Genomic DNA, 22519 nt, shown 5'->3' on the forward strand with positions numbered 1-22519 from the left:
TCAGACATTTCATTCTTAATGACCTGATATTTATGAAGAGAGTGATATGGATGTGAAACTGGAAACAGCAATGGATGATACGATGACAAAATTGTAAAGCATCAAACTACAAGATCAAAAAATAGAAGCAAAAACCTATTCTGAAGACTACTGCTTTTCCCAAACTAGGAGAAACTATTCAGTTTAAACTCACAAATGATGAGGATTCAGACTGGAAGAGTTTAAAGGTAAGAAGCAGTTAGCTGTGGGGTCATCCGATCACAACACTACTGCAGACACTTAACAGGAAGCAACAGGCTTCACCTGACTGTATAAAAATGAAACCATGGGGCGGCAGGGCAGGATTCACTTTGGTAAGCAATGAGAAGATTTTAGTGTAAACTTGTTTATAAGTTCAATTCCACTTTTAGAGATAAAGCAACAAACCCGTCCATCTTAGCAATTCAACAGGCAACAAGACATTACTAACTACGACCCTTCAGCAACAACGTACTAATAAATCAAGCTTTATACCCGTTATATGATGCAAGGAGTCACAGTCAACAATTTTATATCAGAACCTCCAATTCTAAACTAAAGCTGGAAGATTCAACAAATTTTAACTACAGAATAATAACTCTTGTAAGATGCTTTTCATTTCACAACTCACCGTCTCTCTCTTTCAGTAGCAACCGATTCCTCTTGTGCCCAGTATTTCTCCAAGTACTGTGCTTGTTATACATGCATCCTGATGTTGCACATCCACTGGAGAATACTAGCTTCATTCCTCTCTGCATTCAGAGTCCATATCTCTCACTACTATGAAGTATAGCCATTTGTCAAAATTATATTGTCTTGCCTTGCACATCATTCAAGAACATAGCTTGAAGTGTATACTGTTCCACTAATTTATAATGGCCATTGAAGTAGCATTAACCATATTTCTGCTCACTGCTAAACACAATGCTGGATTCATATTTAATTCCAAGAATGATTTTTTATTTTGAAAATGTATTTAAAATGTGTTTTGAACTTAATTTAAATATTTCTATTAAAAATCTTGTCACCCTCTAAACACAGAACACCCCTACTCCTGCACTCCCTTAAACTGTGAGCTCAGAACACCCATAAGCAGGAGCTATTTCTTAGGTTATTAACCACTACTTTAGACCATTACTAACAGGAGGCAGGAATGGAAATTAACTTGAAATATGAATATAATCAACTTATAGACATCACTTGCCAAAAACTTAACTTTACTCCATAGTGCTTGCTAAAATATTTCAAACTATTGATCAAAGATTCATAAACTTTAATTTTAATTTGTAACACTGACAAAATGAATTTCTCTCTTTTCTCAATGACAATTATGGCTTCCATAGAACTAATGGACACCTGCTTTCTTACAGTAACCTTTCACCTTAGAGAAATTCTGTAAAAGGAATGTTATAATCCTAGGCATAAAAACTTTCAGCTTGAATAGTTCAAACAATGTCTTCAACTACAAGCAAAATTAAAAGGCTATTTCCTAATCGTCTTTTAATTTTGCTCATACCTAAAGATGTCATGTTCTTGCTTTCAAAATTAGTTTTAATTTAGCTCATAACAGCTTCTATTTTTTCTCGTAGCTTGAGACATCATGCTTCCTTTTGGCCATTCATATGAACAAGTCCACCAAGCCAACTATGTGCTCTTTACTAAGGATTACCCATCTATTCACTCATTCAGCTATGTGCCGATAAGTTTGCTTTTTGCACTTCTTTGCTTAATTTTCCGCTTCTTCATTTAATTCTACCCTGATGACACTAAGTAATGCATCTTAATTTAATTTACTCTAACCTTAACTCAGTCTACTTAAACCATTATTTATTGCTGGTCCCTTCTCTCCCCTTTTCTTACTGCTATGACCCCAATGTCTACCTTTCCCATTCTATCGCAACTCTGATTGGTTGGTATTGGTGAAATTTGTCTCTTGCTCTATCACACACCAATATGCAACCCAACCAATCGCAGCCTTCAAATAAGATCACATGTGACAGCCTGTTCTCAACTCAGTCTTGAGCCTACAACTCCTTATAAAAACCCAGCTTCTCCTCATCTCGATGTCCTTTGGTTCCAGACCTTTTTAAAGTCTAGCCACTGACCACACACAACACAGCTAGTTCCAGCAACAACACAACAACAGCCACGTTGAGACTCACCAACTTTGTCCAGCAGCATTTGGTAACCTCTATCTCTGTCGCCACCATCGTCCTAACGTCAACATCTCTCTAAGTACACAACTCAACAAGCAACTCACCCGGGTTACAACACTGCACTGTTTGTGAATTAATTCATCATAGATCAACAGCTGCACCTTTTATGTGTCCATAGTTTGCCCTGGGTACATCGTATAGAGTCTATGTCTTTTCTAAATATCAAGCAGGGCCATCTACATAAAGGGATTTGTGTTTTGTCCACTTTCCTACTTACTAAGACTTTGGTTTTTGCTAAATTAACTCTAAGGCCCTTTGATTCTAGACCTTGCTTACACACCTGAAATTTCTTCTCAAGTTCTGGTCATGTTCAGTTAGAAGAACAAGGTCATTGGCACAGAGGAGCTCCCAGGAGTAACCCAACTTAAATTCCTCTATTATTGCCGGGAAGACTCCTTCGTGTACAACCTGATTAACTTTACGGGTGACTAGACCATAACCTACACCACCAAATATTTTAAGCATCTCAGCAGTGATTCCTGATAGGCTGGGGGCTTTCCCTTTCTTCATATCCTTCATGGCTTTGACTACCATGCTACTATTTATTCAGATTGCTGGTCCCTCTGTTGGATTCATATTAGGCAAACGTTCCTTCTGCTATGAGTTCTTTACATTTAGTAGCCTTCAATAGTGGCACTTTCAAGTCACTAACTGCAAGTGAACCATCATCCATGCGAACGCACTTCATTCCCACAACATCACATTTTTCCCTGGCACACTGTCTTGCAAACCGAAACACTTCAAGCTGTTGGTCCTCATGTTGCAGAACATTGGCAAACTTTTCCCTTTCTGCTTCATCCCTGACTAAGTATATGAGTTTCCTCATGTCCCTTCCAGCTGCCCTGACATAGCTCCTTGCTACCACCACCCTTCCAGTCCTTGCAAGCTCGTTTCTTTGCTCTAATTGTTCCACCACCATATCACTCTAGGTCTAATTGGGACTTTACACCAACCATAAATTTGGTCTGTAGCTCTCAGTAAGCTGTTTCGTAGGAACTTCCAGTTATCCTCTATATTGCAAATCTGTAACTTCTACTCACCAAATGCTTCAGTTAGGAAGTCTCTAAATCTCTGATTATTCAAAGGATCCTTAAGATTCCAGATCCTTCTTTTCCAAACTGGCTTGCTTCTTGGAATCCTTTGTGCCTGCAGTTTGAAGTCACTAATGAGTAACCTATGCTGAGAGGTATATCATTCACCAGCAAAGGACTTTGCATTTATGAGCAACTGTAGTTGATCTGGCCAGCATGGTCACCTGATTTATAGGTTTTCAAGTGACTGGCTGGTTTACTGAAGTTGGTATTGCATATCATTAGGTCATTTGCATCACAGAACTCCTGCAGCCTTGTTCCCTCCTTATTTTGGGAACCCATGGCCCCCATGCACTCCATGGAAGACACCTGGGTGCTACTGAACATGTTCATTGAAATTAGCAGCCATGAAGATCAGGTCACTGTCGTTTCTCTTCAAAGTGATCTGCAAAAGTGCCTTTTTGTTTATTTGGCAGGCTCAGTTGTGGTGCATGGGCAGAGATGATTGTTTCTGTGCTATTCTGCAAAACTAGTCTAAGATTAAGTACCCCATCACCTTACTTACCCATTTCTCTGCTAGAAGTATGCCAGTGCCTCCTGTCCCGTTACACTTGCCCTCCCAGAAGAGTTTATACCTATGTCTTTTGCCTGTGGGGAACCTGGTTGAAGCTCACTTTCATTGAGTTCTTGGAGGCAACACACATCAATGTCTCCTTTCAAGCATCTCAACAATCTCACCAGACCTACATTTCAGTAATGAGAAAGACTGAAACAGTTAAAACTCTTCTCCCTAGAATGAAGGTAGGAAAGATATGCAATGATATACATCTGGAAAATCCTGGAAGGTCTTGTACCAAACTTTGGCATTGAAAATTACACAAAGAACAGAATGGGGTGCCATTGCATAGTGCCAAAGATCCCAGCATCACCATCAAAACACAGGACCAAATACTGCAACAGCTTGGGTTTCAAGAGTCCACAGCTCTTCTGTATCCTTCCAAAATGCCTGAGAGACCTGTATGGTATGGATGTCTTCAAAACAAAACTGGATCTCCTCCAGTGAAAGCTTCCAGATGAGCCAACCCCATGGCAGGAAGCACAGATAAGGACAGTAGCATCAATCTCCCTCATCCACCAAATTCCACGTATCAGACGTGGTTTCAAATAATGGTGTAGCACAGCCAACGGTGGGGCCCCAGCATGACTGCAGCTTTAAAGCTGAAACACTTTAAAGAATTGAAGAATTATAAGGCTGACTTCTGGAATAAGATTATCTCCTTACCCAATGAAAGCATTCAACTAACAAAGAAACAACAGTATTTTGGTGATGGGGTCCTGTCATAAATTGTGAATTTACCAAGAACAATATGGGTAGTGAGATACAATATATCCTGAAGGTCACATTACTGACTATGCTAGAACAAACACATCAAAGCACACTTGAAAGTTAATGGAGTGATTTTACAAGTTTGAATGATTACTTCCAAGTGAGAGATTGGTTCAAGCTGTGTACAATTTTGTTACTCTCAATCAACAAAATTCTCTAAACTTATTTTATGAACCACAGGTACGATTGAGGTAGGCTGAAGCGGAGTAACTTTAAGTGTTTTATCCAGGAATTCAACAGTTGAAGATATTTTGATATAAGTGATATAAAGAAGTGCTATTTCAGACATTAACAGTTCAAAAGTCTAAGTAAATGCTTTCTTCATGAAATTCAGTAAGGTGTGTGTTAACAGAAACTGGTAAACAACTGGTTCGGAAACTGAAAAACAAATCTTGCTTAATAGCAGCAATGTTATGTACCTTTAGGCCAAATATGTTATTTTCTTATCAAGCTGGCTGTAAGTAGATATTAAGCCAGACTTTACATTTGGGTGATTATTGTTAAGAAGAGCATCCAACTGTAACAAAATACTTGATTCAATAATTCAGATAATAATTTATGCTCAGAAAGATCTTAATTATGTTACAGGAAACATTAAAAAATACTAGAACATAATTAGAGATTCTAGTTTAGAAGACAAATTACAAAAACCATTTCTATTTGGTGCATTTTTTATTGGTTTCAAATTTTAATACAATGTCGGTAATTTTGGAGAAGGGGGCAAATTGATTACATCAACCCCAACAACAACAACAACTACATCATCATCAGTGTTACACATTCTGGCCACAATAAGTAATGTGGTACTGGACATAGCTGTTCAATGTTGGCATCTGTTATTTCAGTCCAACTTGGCAGGGATCTAATTAATCAACAAAAATTTTATTATCAGCACTGTGTCATCATTGAAGATTTGTCTCAAGAGCTTCATCAGATGGCCATCACTCATGAGTGTTTTCAGTTGGGGCAACTTATCCTCAGACCAGAGATCTGGCCAGACTCCACTAAAAGTACCAGGATGGTGAAGTGGGTGATGGAGTCAATCCATTTCATTGTTGTTAACTAATCTCCATAGGCCTAATCTTACCTGCAGCTTGTGGGGGTAAACACAGTTTGGTTTTCTCCCTTACCCAGCAGGAAGAGAAAGTAATCTAATCATTGTAACACCTCCGAGAACAATATGGTTGAAGATCAAGTTGAATATCAATGTTTGAAAGACAGACATTGATAAGGAACGCCAGAAGATGGATAGCAAGATGAAAGATGGACATTGATAAGAGGGTTGATGTAATGCCAAAATGAGGAAAAGACGTTTTGGCAGTATTTGGAGTGTGAAAAGTGTGGCTGAAGTGTGCAACTTGCTATTTCAAAGGAACAGAGGCCATTGAAGGAGTGGTAGAATAAGCAGAGAGAGAGAAGACAAGTTGTATTGTATTGGTGAAGGAGTCTTCCCCACTTAGTTTGTGAATCTTCCATCAAACTGCAAACAGGAACCAGACAGCAGAGACACCAAAACCGAAATGCTTAAGGATCAATGTAGTAATGGTTAATGCTTATTGCTGTCTTGGTGGCTCTATAACCCATAAAACACAAGACAAATTAGTTTTTAAATAGCTATTACTCAAGAACTTGAGTAATTCCTGCTTTGATGAGCTACCAGAGTGGGGGGGGATTTAAACCATTATTACAAAGAGATACAACAACAAATAGCATGTTACTGACCAAATTCTGTTTTGAAGAATGGAAAATAATGTTTACAAACTTGACTTTTACCAACGGAAGATTCAGTTTAAAGAAATCTAAATCTAATAGTTTGGGACATCACATACTTTGTGATAGTCTTGCTTATTGTCTGAGATTAGCTTTATTTGCTATAAACTTTGGTTGAATTAATGCGATTAAGAGATTAGCTAATGTCAGATTAAATATTTGAAATCGATTGTTAACTGGGAAGCCAATGGCTGCTGTTACAGTCACACCCTTTAAAAGAAAAAATTATCTAACTTGCAAAAAGTTGCAATAAAAACATAACATAATCGTGAAACATTAAAACAGAAACAAATAGGGTGCAAGAGGCATTTGAGGGCATATTTGATAATTTAATATAACAACTCTAATCTAGCAAGAACAGAATGTATTCTAATAAAAGCGTGTGCACATGATCTCAATAAACTTTCATATAAAACTGTTTTATGAATCCACCTTCACCTTGAATCATTGCTTCAATGCAGGACCAGAATTATTGACATTCGGCACTGAATGATCTTTATTCATTTCAGAAATCACCCAGACAATGGCAACCTTCAGTGAAGCTATTGTTTTGTGAGAAAGTCAATTAATCTCCCTTTCGAAAATGTTCCAAATGTTTCATGGGAATTTAAGCTGATGAGCTTGGAGCCCATAAGTTGAGTGTTACATGATCGTTAAGATTGTCTGACATTAATTCTTGGATTATTTCATCCGACCAATGCTAAACAACTGTCTGCAGTACTGCAACATATCCATCAGCATTAATTCTAAGACCCTGGAAAATGCAAAGTAGCATGATGGTTTTCATTGCTCACCACTCTTAAAACCATCACAATTGCTGGAAATTTAGTGTGTGTCACTCTAGGGACATCTCAAGGATCTACACATAACCATATGTTATTTCTCCTCTTACACTTATGGTCTTAGGCAAAGTTTTTCTCATCAAAGAAGAAACAGAGCATGCCATGCTTGTGAGAGTTTTTAATTTACTAAATAACTGCTTAGCACAGATCAAACAGTTTCCATGTGTCTTTGCAGACATGAATTGGCCTCTACTCAGTACATACAACTTGCATCAACTATCTTCATGCAGCACAGTTCTCCAACACATGAAGTTCTTTGGTACTTGCCCTCATTGATTTTCCAGGATCATCATCAATAATGTTTTGAACCTGTTGGGTGAATTACAGTCTTTACGAGGTCTGATCAATAAGTATCCAGACTGTTGCCATAGTAACAAAGCTAAAGCATGCAGAGTAAAGCCGCTCGACACAGATTGATCTTGAACTCTGCTGTGCATGCCCACTAAGTTTTAACATTCTAGCTCACTTCTGCTGTTTACAGCAGTGCTTGGAAGGAACATGAGTAGCGTGTGATTGTTGTATTGATCCTAACAGAGAAAGTTGTCATGGTGATACCTGCTCAGAGATCTATGCAAAGTTGCAGAAAGTGTATGGAGAGGGGTGTATGAGCCACACACAAGTGTATGAGTGGTTCAGACATTTCCAAAAGGGCAAAAAAAAAAAGTTGATATTAACGAACATTCTGGGAGACCTTCACCCAGCAAAACTGAGTAAAACATCACAGACGTGCATGCATCTGTGAGGAGAAATTGTTGAATCAGCATCCGTGAGTTATCAGAGGGTGTGCAGATTAGTTACAGTTCAGTTTAGTCCATTAACACAGAAGATTTGGGTACGAGACGTGTGTCCACTAAGTTTGTGCCAAAACTGTTTTCGGCTGGCCAAACAGACACTCAGGTTTCAGTTGCACAAAATCTTGATTGTATCGAGAACAATGAAAACTTTATGAAAACTTTGCATAGGCCTCTGAGTAGGTATCACCAAACTTTTGGCAAAATTTGATGCAGATCCTCTGCTCAGCTTCTGTCACAGTCAATGCAACAATCACATGCTACACACCTTCCTTCCAAGTACTGCTGTAAATAGCAGAAGTGAGCTAGAATGTTAAAACTTAGTGCACATACACAGCAGAGTTTAAGGTCAATCTGTGCCTAGCAGCTTCACTCTCCATGCTTTAGCTTCGTTACTATAGCAACAGTCCAGATACTTATTGATCAGACTACATATAGTATCGCAACATCTAGAATGCTTTCTGTTTTTGACATAGTTGAAAGATTCCCATCAGAGGAAGCTCATACCTATGATTTTGTATACAAAGGATCTTGTAATATTTAGAAAGTTGGCAATTTCTAAACAGCCATGTTTTGCACATATCGCAACAATGATTGCCATATATTTTCATTCCTTGTGTTAGCATTTTATTTACCGAGGGGAATCTGAAGGAAATAGAAACCTTTTAATTGGTTTGAAGAGGGTAATATATTGATAATTCAGTGTCCTCAAATGGTCCTTGCACCCCATATAACTTTTAAGTGATATTAGCTATCCACATTTGCTAATCATAATATTTAAATGATTCCTTGATAGACTTAATTACTTATCTTACACTTAATCAGTAATTACAAACCATTCCGTAGACTGCTTACAATAACATTATTTACAATAAATATATTAGCAATTAATTCAACTGTTTTTTTTTTTAAATCTAATTCTACTATATATATTTAATTTTATTAACAGCCCTTTACATTCTGAGTTCAAACCCTACCAAGATCAATTTCAGCTTTCATCCTCCCTGGGTTGACTAAATAAACAGCAGTCAAGTACTGAGTCAATGGCACCTATTTAGTCTCTTGCCTCAGAATTATTGTACTTGCATGTCAATTAGAAACCAAATGACTTTTTGTTGTTCATTGGTATCATCATCATCATCATCTAAATCATCTAATGTCCATTTTCTATGCTGGCATGGGTTGAATGGTTTGACAGAGGCAAGAGTAAATATATATCACCTTCATTGTGTTAATGTCCAATTTTTCATACTTGCATAGGTTGGACAGAATTTATCGAGGGAAATTTTCTACAGCTGGATGTCATTTCCGTCGGCAACCCTCACCCATTTCCAAGCAAGGTAATATTTCCCTCCATGGCCATGGAAGACTGGGAATGAAAGGCATCACTAGCCTGACATTGACATTTACAACTCTCATACAATGTCAAGACAAATGGACACACAAGAAAACACACAAGCAAAACTGTAGAGCAATGCTTTCTAAAGTGGGTGGCACTGCCCCGCCCCCTTGGAAGCATTGAAGAAAAGTGGAGTGATAATGGGGTGTAAAAAAAAATGAGTTAATTAGGTTTAAGTTTTATTTGTGAGATACAATTGTTTTGAATTTGCTGCAGAAAGTGATTTCTGTTTGTGGTGGTAGTGATGAGGGGGGGGGGGCACTAGGAATGTGGCCTGGGTGCCAAGAGGGTAGCAGCCTGAAAAAGTTTGGGAACCACTGCTGGGTGCCAAGAGGGTAGCAGCTTGAAAAAGTTTGGGTACCACTGCTGGGTGCCAAGAGGGTAGCAGCCTGGAAAAGTTTGGGAACCGCTGCTGGGTGCCAAGAGGGTAGCAGCCTGAAAAAGTTTGGGTATCACTGCTGGGTGCCAAGAGGGTAGCAGTCTGAAAAAGTTTGGGTACCACTGCTGGGTGCCAAGAGGGTAGCAGCTTGAAAAAGTTTGGGAACCACTGCTAAGTGCCAAGAGGGTAGCAGCCTGAAAAAGTTTGGGAACCACTGTTGGGTGCCAAGAGGGTAGCAGCCTGAAAAAGTTTGGGAACCACTGCTGGGTGCCAAGAGGGTAGCAGCCTGAAAAAGTTTGGGAACCACTGCTGTAGGGTTTATAAGTTCACTATGCATCTCGTGTAATTCTGAGTTCAGTGCTGCTGCGAGGTATTTTGGGCAACTATCTTCTGCTGCACCCCTAAAGCTTAGCGGGTAGATTTGGTAGACAGACACTCATAGAAGCCCATGGTGTATACATACATGCACATGTGTGAGCACGTGCATAGGTGTGGCTGTGTGCATAAGTCCATATTCTCTCTGTCTTCACATGCCTCACTAGTTGTAAACAATGGTTTTGATTTCCTGTAGACAGTGCTGTTTGCTTCCAGTCCAGTGAGAAAAATATCGGAGCCTCTTCTCATGTTGCATGATCCATGTAAGCAAAAAGCTCAAAAGTATCATTCATACAATGTCATTTGCTTCCAGTGACCCAAATAACCATGTTCGAGCTGCTTGTTCAATAAGCAGGGTGATTATAACTGCTAAGAAACAGGCAAGGATTAGGATCCAAGAAGAGTATCTGGTCATAGGAAATTCTACCCTAACATACTCTTGTCTGATCCATGCAAGCAGATTTATATATACCTTTTGTGTACACTTCTGGCTCTCTTTTCCAGCTTTCCATTACTCAACCTTATATCTTTATTACAAGACACCTGGGCTTGTTTTCCCAACACACTAGCATCTCAACTCTTGGCACAGAACCATTACCCCTCCACCTCTCAAACACTACCCTACCTCATGTAGTCAAGAACGCTTTTCTTCTTTATTCCCACCCCCATTTTTTTCTTCTTGTTCCTTTCTTTTCTTGTAAATCACTTGCACCCAGTACACACTGTTGAGTGGTTGGCATTAAGAAGAACATCCAGCTATAGAAGCCAAACCAAAGCTAACTTTGTGGAGCTTGACACAGCCTTATGGTTCAATAGATCTTGCCAGACTACTAAACCCATGCCAGCAAAATGATGATGGTAATGATATATATATATACATATAGGTTGCCATTATCTGGGTGATATTGGAAATATACATCTGGTTTTTTTCGACACTAAACTTCTAGCAATCTAATAGGTAGCTAACTCCAGTCTATCTCTTGCACATATACATTTAGATACTTGACACTTCAAGGAAGCTCAACATAAAAATGCAATAAGACATATTTTGTATACTTAGGATCACCTTGAAAATCAAGAACCAAAATGACCAATATCAACATCTCATGGCTTTTCATTTTAAAAAAGTCAAGACAGTAATAGAAAACTGCAGGAAGATATGCTCTGTGTACAGGGAGGATTCTGTTACAGGACATGTGTGCCAGAATTGGTTTCCAAGATTTTGATTGGGAAATTTTGTGGTCCTTGCTCTGGTTAGCCAACCAAGATTAATAGTGAGAAAATGACACCAATGCCCATTATACATCCAAGATGATTGTAGTCATTCTCAAAAAATACAAATTGAGTGTTGCAAACTATTTGCATCAAATCCATCGGCAGGTTCAGTGTTTGGATCCTGCATTAATTGACTGAGACTGACATTTTTCCATCAGTGATTCATTGCAGGAATGTGAAGAAAACAATCCTTTTTTGAAGAGAATGGTGACAAGGGGTAAAAAATGTATTGTCTATAACTATGTGAAGTGAAAACAATCAGGAGCGAAATGCAGAGAACCATCACAAACAACTTCCAATACAGGACTTCACCTAAAAAAAGATTATGCTTTCAATTTGGAAGGAAGTCATCTTTTACAGACTTCTTCCCATGGACAGAATCATTTTGGATGTCTACTGTGACCAGCTAGACAAATTAAATGTAGCAATCCACCAGAACCCAACACTTGCTTATTGTAAGGGCATTGTCTTTCATCATCACAATGTCAGACTCCTTTACAGATGCAGCAGTAGTTACTAAAGTTTGACTGAATTTTGCTACACCATTCATATGTACCCTATCTTCAATAAATCTTTGATTAAAATCTCATACTCTACAACGCCAAACGAGATCTATAATTGCCTCTTCCAATAAGTGCAAACTAAGCTGGCTTACTGTAGACCCTATTGTCCTTACTGTTTACCGTTACTGCACATCTGCCACATACAAAGACTACTTTCTCTGTTAAACTACCTGTGATCCAATGCATCCACAGCTTGCATCAAATGGAATTCCTTCCAACAACTTTCCTACATATTGATCAGAGCCATTTATCTGATGGGAAGAGAGTCTTAACTTTCTTGCTAACAACAATTTTGGCCTTTGCTATATTAACTTTAAGGCCTTTTAATTCCAGATTTTGTTCCTATAGAGATTTCTAATTCTACAGATCCTGCCATAAGAGCAATAGTAGTTCCCATGGGCAACCAATCTTAAATTCTTCTGTTATGGTCTGATGGACTATGATGAATAAGAAAGAACTATGAACTAAGCCCTAGCAAACTCCTACTTGTACACTAAACTCACCACTGTACTCATGGCTACATCCTTGTGTGTGTGTGTGTGTGTGTGCACACTAAAGGCAGAGTCTTCTGTACTGTAAGTATTCTGACCCATCAGGAATCACGGCTGAGATGCTTAAAATATCTGGCAGAGTAGGATATAGCCTAGCTACCCATATAGTTATTTGGTTTGTCCACGAGGGAGTCATACCCAATGATTGGTGTAGCAGCCAACTGCTACAAAAGCAAAGGTGATGCCTTAGACAGAAATAATTAGAGGTGTCAAATTGCTGGACCAGGTGACAAAATTCACAAAAAAAAGGTCATAGCTCAATATATTAAGAAGATAGTGTAGATGAGATGCAGTTCGGATTTGTGCCAGGCTGGAGCATGAGTGATGCTATATTCCTGGTTGGGCAACAACAGGAGAAATATTTAGTCAAAAATAAACCTCTGTACCTGGCTTTTGTCAACATAGAGAAAGCCTTTGACAGAGTCATCCTGCTCCCTTATTTGGTGAGCAATGTGGAAGATAGGGATAGTTGAGTGGTTAATGAGAGTGGTACAGGCCATGTCCAGGGATGCTGCCAGTAAGGTGAAGGTTGGCAACAAGTATAGCAATGAATCCAGTGTACAGCTAGGAATCCACCAAGGTTCAGTTCTCAGCCCCCTCCTGTTTACCCTAGACCTCCGGGCCTTAACAGAGGAATTCAAGACCAACTATCCCTAGAAGCTACTCTTTGCTGATGACCTCGTTGTTATAGCTGAATCACTACCTGACTTAGAGAAGAAATTTCAGGTGTGGAAACAAGGTCTAGAATCTAAGGTTCTTAGGGCTAATTTAGCAAAAACCAAAGTCCTGGTCAGTAGGAAAACTGACAACTCACAAGTCCCTTCAGAGAGATGGCCCTGCTCAATATGTAAGAAGAGTGTTGGGAGAAACTTCACACATTGTACTGAGTGCAAGCTTTGAACACAAAAGATGCAGCGATATCAAAGGAAAGTTATAGTCTATGTGTGTGGCAAATGTGCAGGTATCACAAGCATACCGGCAGCTGATGGCTCGCAGACCAGCACCGGTCCATGAACCTCTACTTTGATCTAGGAGACCAAGTTACCAGTTGGGGAGGGAGTTCTGAAAGCGTAGTTGCTAGGATAAGAACAGGCTGGGCAAAGTTTAGAAAGTGTCTGCATTTCTTGGTAACTAAGGGCCTGTCCCTCAGAGTAAAAGGCAGATTGCATGATGCCTGTGTACATACATCTATGTTACATGGCAGTGAAACATGAGAATTGACTACAGAGGATTTGTGAAGGCTTGAAAGAAATGAAGCTAGCATGCTCTGCTGGATGGGCAATGTCAGTGTGCATGCACAACAGAGTGGAAATGATTTAAGAGGAAAATTGGGTACAAGAGGCATCGGATGCTGTGGGCAAGAGAGAAGACTGTGCTGGTTTGGTCATGTGATGCATATGGACGAGGACAGCTGCATAAAGAAGTGCCGAGCTCTAATTGACAAGGATATCTGTGGAAGAGACAGACCCAGGAAAATGTAGGACAAAGTGGTGAGAAAGGATCTTTGGGTGCTGGGCCTCACTGAAGAAAGGATGAGGGACTGGGAGATGTGGTGATTTGCTGTACTTGAGAAGACATGTCAAGCTAAGTAGAATCCCTGTCTTCCACATATACAGGCTGGCCCTTTCAGGTGCCGGCGCCACTTGAAAAGCACCCATGCCGATGCTATGCAAATGCACCCTTGCTGATGTTGTGTAAACACACCCGTGCCAGTGAGACATAAAATGTACCCAACACACTGTTAAGTGGTTGGCACTAAGAAGGACATCCAGCTATAGGAACCATGCCACAACAGACAGCTCACCCCATGCCAAACCATCCAACTTCATGCTAGGATGGAGACTGAATATTAAACAATGATGATGATGATGTATCATTCTTCCCAGCTCCCCAATTTTGGAGGCCCAAGAATCATGGGCATTACCCATCCCTCCTGACAAAAGCTTTTTTTTTTACCGTTTACAAATAAAATAAAATGACTAATATGAGGAGTCACAAAACCGTCTCCTACAAGAAATTGATTCAGTATCTTGTATCATAAAAGAGAAAAAGAAACTAAAAATGAAATGGTTCGGTGGCTGAGTTTGTTGTCTCCAGGCAACAGACTGTAATTGACCTACACTGACCTGATTGATGAGAAACCTTAGCAGAGCCTATTAGTTACCAACTCACAGAAACTGGTATCGGTTCTAATCAGATGTTGGTTTATCATCTGCCCCAGAAGTTAGAAATAATGACCTTCTTCAACTTCAACTTTGCTGGTCAAAAAAGTATATATTGCTATAAATTATGCCCTCATTTAATGTCGAGATTTGGTTTCAAAAAGATATTGAGATAAATGAATTGTGTCCACACACTTTGTAAACAGAACGAATAGTAGATTCATCAAAACCAAACTCCTGAACCACAGCACCAAAACTTCCACCATCATATATTTCCTTAGTCATCTTCACCTTCTCCTGTGCAGAACATTCTTGCCTGAGATGTTTGTTAGGATCATGCACCTTCATATTGTTTCTCTTCACTGGTCTCATGTTGATGGGTATGAGTACATAAAGCCATATAAAAAAAATACTGCAGTCATATAAACACAAGCTACAGTCAGTGCATGCTGAGCGTTGTGGGTGGTCACTGAGGTGTGTCCAAGCAGTCCAAGCAGAATCTTCAACTGATCGCTAATCTATGTTATCACATATCAATCCATGATAAGAGGTAGCATTATAGGCCCCCTGGGCAAATCGATACACTGGGCCCTATAGTATTTACTTACTGACAGCAAGCCACAGCAAACATAGTTCAGAATAGGGCCCCTGGGCAACTGCTTAGTGTGTTTATGCCTTAAGATGGCACTGTATGATAAGCGTAACATGGTTCACAATTAAGTGTACCGTGTTACCCTGGCACAGATGAACGAATCCATGATGGATGAAGCTATCAGACTTGCAGTTCTTGCTCTTACATCTTGCTGTGCCATACAAGTATAGTATAGGTCTATCTGCAAGAAATAGCAGCAGAATATCCCTCAAATCCCAAGCATCTTAAAAAGAGAAGTATGCACTGGGTAATATGGTCCTAGTTATATTAGTCTGCAAAAATATGATGAGGTGGTCACTGCTGGACCACTTTTGATTGTAGTTTGCTGAATGAAGACTGACTTGGAGCTAAATAGCAACATGTGACGTTGTTTGACAAACCCAATATTTTCAGGTTGTGTATAATTACTTCTTACCAAGCTTATTGCTGCTATATATAGGAACCTACCATCACTGACTCAGACACCACCATCACCACCTCTGCTCCCCAATATCCTCTCTTCACACAACCAGAGTAATTCTAGTGTCTAACATCACTCAGTGCCTTTCATACATTCTGTCTTCACTTCAACATTTCCCATCCAATGAACTGTCTCAACAGACTTCAAATCACTGCAGATTATTTTAACACTTTTGAATTTCACTTCATAGAAACTTTCTTATGGAAAGACAAAGTTTGCTACTTACAGACAGCAGAACCTACCTTACCACTTCCTTCAAGCATGAATCACCATACTTATCTCTAGTAATACAGACACTGTTCACTGTGTTATTTGTGGCAGAACTATTTGCTTCTGGTTGTGAGGTATCAAGGATCTTCAATTTTAGCCAGATTATGCTATTAGCCACTCTAGTGCACATGAACTTTTGCTTGCCAGTCAATACCAAAGAACTTATTATTAATTTTTGGGACACACAGTAAGCTCAAGAACAAGAGTTTTCTGACACGAGCTACTAACTAAACTTTACTTTTAGCTAATATTCAGCTTTATATCCCTTAACTGTTCAATGTATAGGTGCAGGAGTGGGTGTGTGGTTAGTAGCTTGCTTACCAACCACATGGTTCCAGGTTCAGTCCTATTTGATGACACCATGGACAAGTGTCTTCTACTATAGCCTCAGGCCAACCAGAGCCTTGAGTTGGTAGATGGAAACTGAAAGAAGCCTGTTGTGTATGTGTGTGTGTGTCCCACCCAACATCGCTTGACAACCAATGCTGGTGTGTTTACGTCCCTGTAACTTAGCTGTTCGTCAAAAAGAGACCAATAGAATAAGTACGAGGCTTACAAAGAATAAGTCCTGGAATCAATTTGCTCGACTAATGGCAGTGCTCCAGGATGGCCACAGTAAAATGATTGAAACAAATAAAAGGGCAAAAGAATAACTAAAAATTTAAGTGGTCAAGTACAAAACCATATGCCATTCTTATTTAATAAGACACACCATAAAGTCTGACCATGTCTTATTTCATAATAAGACACACCATAAAGTCTGACCATGTCTTATTTCATAATAAGACACACCATAAAGTCTTAACAAGTCTTAATTCAAATTCGACACTAGCTTTATAATTATTATTATTTTTTTTTTTTTCACTCAGCCTGTAATTGCTATCAATGTTCCTTCTATTTCCCACGCCAGTGTATTCAGTTTCGTTATACAAGATATAAAGCAAACAGAAAGGAAGAGGCTGTCTACAATCACTTTGCTGAATGAATAGTAGTAACCAATGAAGTAGTGACAATAGTTTCAGCCTGAAGTAGAGGTCAGAAGCTTATTTAATCCCTGTTGAGGAATAAAAGTAAATAGATGCAGGTGTGGTGTGATTAATATTTCATTTGAAGTTTTGCAATTCAATACTTGAGGGGAAAAAACATTCCTGAAAAGATACTGCTCTAAAGAAGATTAATTCAGCATTGTATCTGAGAGGGTATAGGAATGTGAGGTAGTGAGGAGGTAAGTCATTAATTAGGGTATTGAAATAAAAGACACGAAAGCGTGGGGTTGGGGGTGGGGGCACTGGATTTGTTACATTGGTAAAATCAAAATGTCAAGCAGGGTGTTGCGCAAAGTTAAGTATTTTTTGTCGATAATCATCAATGAAATCATCTTTTATAAGAAATTAGGATTCTTATAAAAGAGTGCTCACTATACAATTAAATATTTAGCTCACGTTTTTACGTCCACTTTTTTCATGCTTGCATGGGTTAGACAAATACATTATCGAGGCAGTGTTTTACAACTGGATACTCTTCCTGTCATTAAACCTTACCTGTTTTTCAAGTAGGGGAGATCTTATTCCACACAGCTTTGAAAGCACAAAGTGGATGCAAACACACATATACAATGATCTTTTCAGATTTCGTGAGATTGAACAAATTTCTTAAGCACACGGACACCCCCCCACCCCAACACACATTTGGTGATGCAAACAGGAAAATAGAATTCAAAACAATTATATTTATGTTTCTTTTTAAATCAGCAGAAGTTACAGAGGGCCAACAGTTTCATGCATTGGCACTTATCAAACTGGTTTCAAATGATGGGGGTTTGCATTCATATCTTTAAATTTTCTTTATCTGTTGATTATTGAATGGCGTAATTGGTAAACCATTTGAAACATATGCATTATCCACATGACATTGTTTTTATAACATGTTTCAAAACAATTCATGGAAATACCTTATAACCAGTATATAAATGCAAGCCCCATGATTTGGAACCAGTTTGAGAAGTGCCAATAAACAGAACTGTCGGCCCTTAAATCACTGTATCCTCTGCCAATTAATAAAGAAAAACACACACATACACATTAAAATCTATTGATATAAATTTGACATGGGCGATTCTTCCTTGTCTTGGGATTCACGGTCAAATGGATGGGTGGAATTGTGTGAAAAATTACACAGATGTGTAGAATGATCCAGTGGTGATGCTGGGCTATGTTTTTCATAGCTCCCTTGGTTACCAAGATAATCTACTATAATAATACTCATGTTTATGAATGAGAAAGGAAGGGATGATGTCATACTTAGTAGTGGGATGATGAAAATTGTACGATGAAAAAATAAATCAAACAGCGTTTCAACTGTGCGAATATATGTGTGTGTATGTAAAAGAGGGAGTATGTGAATGTGTGTGCATGTGCACACAATGGAAGTGGGAAGGTTCATCTTTGTTTGCTTAGTATTTGGGTTTATTTTTTTGATTTGGTTGAATCTTGCTTGTTTTTTCTTTTGTTGGTCAGATATTTTTAGCGTTTTGACAGAAAAAAAGTCATTCTAAAATTGTTTTTTAATGTAAGCATGTTCAAACAAGTTGAATACTTCCACTGAGCAGGTTTTACAGCCATATGTGGCAATCAATCGGTATTAGTAGACGACGTCATTCACTTTTCTTTTCAGCCTAGCCTCTATGTCAAGAGGGAACATTGTGTAGGTGAATGTCGTCTAGATTGCCTGCATATTTAAAATATGTTTTCTCTGGGAAAACTACTCCAGAGGAGACACTATATGGCCTCCACTTTGTTTGCGTCGGGGGATGGCCTGTTTGTAACCCATGACTTGCTCATATCGATCTCATAGTAGATTGCAAGGATTCTCAGAACTCGATAACAAAATGGAACTAACAAATTGGAAGTTAGGTCAGTGAAGAGCAAGAATCTTAAACAATTTGACTACAAGCAACCAATATCATGCTGCTTGAACAAAAACTTGTATAAGTGGACAGCTTTAAATACTTTAGATCCATATGGCAGCTCTGTAAAAAAGATAAGATTTGGCCTGACCTGGCGACATGACGAAGCTGATTGGAAAAAGCAGTTCTATCAGTTTTCCAATAAAGCTCAGGCGCAGGAGTTGCTGTGTGGTAAGTAGCTTGCTTACCAACCGCATGGTTCTGGGATTTGGTAGACGGAAACTGAAAGAATCCCGTCGTATATATATATGTATATATATGTGTGTGTGTGTGTGTATGTTTGTGTCTGTGTTTGTCCCCCCAATATCGCTTGACAACCGATGCTGGTGTGTTTACGTTCCCTGTAACTTAGCGGTTCGGCAAAAAGAGACCGACAGAATAAGTACCAGGCTTACAAAGAATAAGTCCTTGGGTCGATTTGCTCGACTAAAGGCGGTGCTCCAGCAAGGCCGCAGTCAAATGATTGAAACAAGTAAAAGAGTTAAGAGAGTACAAGTCTCTGGTAACGTTTTTCTTTTGGCGGGGTGTGTGTGATTATTGACCGTCTTATCGAAGATTAACTGTTTAGGATTGTCATCACACTGGGAGTGGAAGAGAGTTCTACGGAGACTGCAGAATGACCCTTAAAGAAAACACAAAACCATGATATTTACTTTAATTTCATGAAATATAAAGCGAATTTGAACAGCTCCTCCATCATGCCCCATGTATTAATAAATCGTTTCATTCGTGAATTTCTTTTTATAATAAAACAAACCTTGAAAGTTTTAGTAACAATCAGGAAGTTGTTTTTCCTACCTTCATAGTCACAGACATTTAGCCCAGTTCGAACCAACCTATGAGCAAAGGTAGTTCAGAGGTGACCATCCCGCCTTTTAAGAAGTGTCAGTAGGTTGTGATATGCGAGAGAGATTTATAAACAATGAAATGTTATGCATTAAAATAAAGTAACACGTGGGAGGTGGAAATACTATCAAATAGGTCAATCTGATTAGTTATTCTATGAAGATTTTCATAATCCATGAAACTTCAATATATTAACAGAACATTTTCTAAATGTTCACCAGACAACTATATTAAAAACAAAAATAAAAAGGCAACAGGTGCCTTCAATCAGGTCAGGATTAATTAAATTGAAGAATGGTTCGGGAATGTTTAACAAGTTTCCTTTTGATCAAACTTTTGTTTTTAGATTCTATCTTGTCCTCAAACTTTACAACAACCAACCTGTGTTGTAAATTCTTTTTAACTACAAAAATAACCACCAACACCATAAGCTTTCAAATATTGCAGGTAAATATTGATATGTGGGGGAATTAGCTGCAAAAGCTAGGATAGAAATAATTAAAATTAAATTCAACTAAGATGGCTCAATTTTGACAAATTTTATCTCGCTATTGGGTTTCAGTCATAATAATATCTACTGTTAGGTGTAATTAAGTTTATGAATTTGTGTAGCAAGATTTGTGATGTGAAACCATGTGCTGAAACAGATATTGGTATATTTCGGGATAGTCATTTGTTGAAGGGATGGGCAAAAAAAGTAACCGTCCCGAAATATAAAACTATAACGTTTGTATGTTGTAGTAACTTGATAAGATGCCGCAATTATAATTAAATTAGTGGTTGTACAAATAAGGAAAAGATGAATCAACTATTCTAAATTCAAGTCTATACCAATATTCTCCCTTCTTTTAATCTGTATCAGTTTAGGTTTAAATAAAATTGGAAGGAGTTAAATCGTCACTCGAGCAGCTAAAAATAGTGGCCAAATTTCTCTCAAATTACATGAAGGACAAATTGGATAAAATATTCTGAGATGAAATGTTTGAAAATTATGGTCAGAGCGGACCAGCTGACACGGAGTTAAACAAAGATCCAACAGCAGTTTACCTTTAAGGTGAAGAAAATTGTTAAATACTTACTTCATCGAGGTTTTTATCCAAATGTAAATATCTTGTAACAGATGTATCCGATTGTTCAGCAAGTGACTCGGCATCAGCATTTCCTTGTTCCAGGATGTTGGCAAAATTATCGACAAACCAAACCCAATGGTTTTTCCCTTCGATTCTCATCACTCCCGAAGTTTTATTGAGGCGTAAAGTGACCCCACTAACTGGCTTCAACTTGATAAGGTCTCCTTTCTCTCGATATGTCTCCTGTGGGTAGAATACTTTCAGAACATTCATCCACCACTTTATGATATCTTTGTAGGTTGAAGTCACAACCACATATTTACCCTTGTCGAAAAAATCCAATTCGTGGACTGTCGGTTGCGACCATATAGAAGCAAGTATCGTTCGTCTTTCCTTCTTTGAAGACATAGCACCTGTTTGGGACCGAGAAAAATCACAATAAAATCTTCTGATTCTGTTATTGAATTAGAAAGTAGTAACAATTTCAAACGAATCGATAGAAACGGATTGGGATTATAAGGAAAGATTTTCACGGGACGGAGGAAGTAGCAGTGTTCGTCTAATAAAACTATGGACTGACAATGGAACCGATTCAACCTAATGTAATCAACACGAAAGTTAAAGCCATAGCATTCAACGAAGTCGAGTAAAACTTTACTTCTCGGTTGGCGGGAGGTTACCTTCTTCAAAACTTTTTAAAAAGCTTTCGTCTCAGCTGTCATTACCTTCCACACCTGAACATATGTCTGTCAGTCCACCAATGATATTCGTAGCTGCAACAGGTCACCCACCTTACTCTCTCTCTCTCTCTCTCTCTCTTTACAACTCCAGAAACTCAATCAATAAAAGCAAATATTCTTTTCGAAATCATAGCTTCTTACTTTAACCGAATCAATATACATAAAGTTCGATACTTATTTAAAGCATAATAATGATTATTATTATTATTATTATTCATAATTAATATTATAATTAATTCTGTGAACCCTAGTAGCAGCAACAGTAAAAGGGGGACGTCTGTTGATGAAAGGTTTCCATAGAATGTGGATTAAAACGTTTGTACACACGCACGAGCGCACACACGCACCTGACCTGGCCTAAAATTGTGTCACAACTTAATTACTAAGTCTACCTCTGTCTACGAGTAAAACTCGTGAAGCTGCATTCGACTTTCACCTACTTTAATCGATAGACACCACGATGGAAAGGTTATTTCAATCGAGGGAACCTGAATAAATATGTTACTAATTGTGAAGTCACAGATTTATCGCTCAAACTGTAACCGTCCCAACATTATCTCTAACACTTGTTGTGTTCCCTTTTAAGAACAAACGTAATTTAAGGTAGGTTTTGTTGCTATTTCTAGCAGTTGAACTACCATATAAAGATTTCTTTGTTGAACACACAGGCATTGTGAGTTAACTTTGTGAGACTAAACTCGTTAACTTCTTCTTCTACTGCGCTGGACATTTCACAACAGTAAAAAGCCGTATACCT

At 38.5% G+C, this 22519-nt stretch overlaps 1 protein-coding gene across 1 annotated transcript in view; it reads right to left on the reverse strand.

Moving 5' to 3' along the window:
• The window catches only part of LOC115213803, a 44661-nt gene extending 22599 nt beyond the window's left edge, over positions 1 to 22062 (reverse strand). The window contains exon 1 of the mRNA XM_036503526.1: positions 21032 to 22062. Coding sequence (XP_036359419.1) covers positions 21032 to 21430 — 399 coding nt within the window. The 5' untranslated portion in view covers positions 21431 to 22062. The remainder of the gene's footprint in view (positions 1 to 21031) is intronic.
• Between the last annotated feature and the right edge of the window lie 457 nt (positions 22063 to 22519).

This window comes from Octopus sinensis, linkage group LG1 (assembly GCF_006345805.1).
Source record: "Octopus sinensis linkage group LG1, ASM634580v1, whole genome shotgun sequence".
Lineage (NCBI taxonomy): Eukaryota > Metazoa > Mollusca > Cephalopoda > Octopoda > Octopodidae > Octopus > Octopus sinensis.